Source organism: Lepisma saccharinum, chromosome 11 (genome assembly GCF_977018435.1).
Source record: "Lepisma saccharinum chromosome 11, izLepSacc3.1, whole genome shotgun sequence".
Lineage (NCBI taxonomy): Eukaryota > Metazoa > Arthropoda > Insecta > Zygentoma > Lepismatidae > Lepisma > Lepisma saccharinum.
The window spans coordinates 79076684-79078502 of record NC_139239.1 but is presented as its reverse complement, the minus strand read 5'-3'; the positions used below and the strand labels follow the sequence as shown (position 1 = coordinate 79078502).

General features: G+C 41.1%; 1 protein-coding gene across 1 annotated transcript; it reads right to left on the bottom strand.

Moving 5' to 3' along the window:
* Window positions 1-1220: 1220 nt before the first annotated feature.
* Window positions 1221-1613, bottom strand: LOC145995095 (protein GVQW3-like). The gene has a single exon (XM_083131630.1). The coding sequence runs from the start codon at window positions 1611-1613 to the stop codon at window positions 1221-1223; it is 393 nt and encodes a 130-aa protein (XP_082987756.1).
* Window positions 1614-1819: the final 206 nt, after the last annotated feature.

The following is a 1819-nucleotide window of genomic DNA, read 5'->3' as shown; positions in this document are numbered from 1 at the left end:
GGGTTTAACTGCCAAAGAGTATTGAAAATTTATAGGACCAAAGCGAGAAATCTGTGAGACTAGGTCAATATTAATTATCTATATTTCTAATTACAAATTTCCTTGTAATATTGTTTACCCTTCAACAGTCGATTGGCGTTTATATGTTTTGGGCTCTTAATCTGCAGGTCTACTTCCAAGTTGATTTATTATTTCACATATATACAAGGGAGCGGTATATCATTTGTAGATGGTATAACAGTATATGCTGGTTTGGGAAAGTGGAGTGTTTCAAATATTAAATCGTACATACCTTGATCTGTTTATATATCATGCTTCTAGGTATATAACAGATTTTAATAAATAGAAATATACTGTGAATATATACAAAAATGTAAAATACAATTTCATGCAGTGCAATTGAGATGACAATGATGATGCACAAGAAACATATGAGGCGTTGCTGATACTAGGGGCAAACTCGAAAAAGGACAATTTTTGTTTTATTGTCGCATCATATGTGCATTCAAATGAAAAGGTCCATTTCCTTGCAGAAACTTTATTACAGTAGTTGGCTACACATATTCACCGTATGAGGTAAGACACTGTCCCACTTTGAAACAAGGTTATGAATTCCTTGGTAGAAGAAGTCCTTGTGCTGGGAATGAAACCATTCCCTGACAGCTTCCTGCAGCTCAGGACTCGAGGCAAAGCGTCGTCCTCTGAGGTGTTTCTTCATAGGTTCGAAAATGTGATAATCACATGGACTCAAGTCAGGACTGTAGGCAGGGTGGTCTAGCACTTCCCAATGGAATGATTGCAACATATCCTGTGTCTGTCTGGCTGTATGGGGACGAGCATTGTCCTGGAGTAAAATGATGCCTTTGCTGAGTTTTCCTCGACGCTTATTCTTGACTGATGTCCGTAGACGATGCAGTGTTTCACAGTACCTGTTTCCGTTAATTGTGTGTCCCTCCGGAAGGAACTCCACTAGCAGTGGTCCTTGGTCATCGAAAAATACTGTCATCATAAGTTTGCCGACTTTAGGTAGTGACTTGCTTTTCTTTGGTTTTGGTGATCCTGTATGCTTCCATTCCATACTGTCTCTCCTTGATTCTGGCTGGTAATACAGGCAGATGGATTCATCTCCAGCAATGATTTTGCTGATAAAGTCCTCACCTTCATTCCTGTATCGCATCAAATGAGCCAATGACATTCCCATTCTGTACATTTTTTGTTCCTCAGACAAACACTGGCACCCATTGTGCACACACTTGCCTGTAACCCAGTCTGTGCCTCACAATATCATGCACACTACCCAATGACACGTTCACTTGTTCGCTAATGGCTGCCAGGGATATTCGTCTGTCTTCTTGAATAAGGTTGTCAATAGCAGCCACTGTCCAATCAGGAATGCGATTTTTCAACTGTCCCGGCCGAGCATCGTCCTTTAATGTGTTTCGTCCACCACGAAAATGCCTACACCATTTTCTCACTGTTTTGTCCGATACACATTTTTCATACACAACTTTCATTCTCCTATGAATGTCCGCTGGATGTACTCCTTCGGCATGAAGAAACCGAATGACACCCCGCTGTTCTTCCCTGGACACGTCCCTTAATGGCAGCTCCATTGTTCAGCACAGCGTTCCACCTGGGGGGAAGAAAGTGAAGGTGATTAGATAACGGACACGTGCTACCTGGACACACTTGCGCATGCGCTGATGCCTCATTACTAAAACGTCACATATACCTGTGGGTATACAAAACACATGAAATTACTGTCTCGTATAAAACGCTTTTTCAGAAAAAATAAAATGGACCTTTTCATTTGAATGAA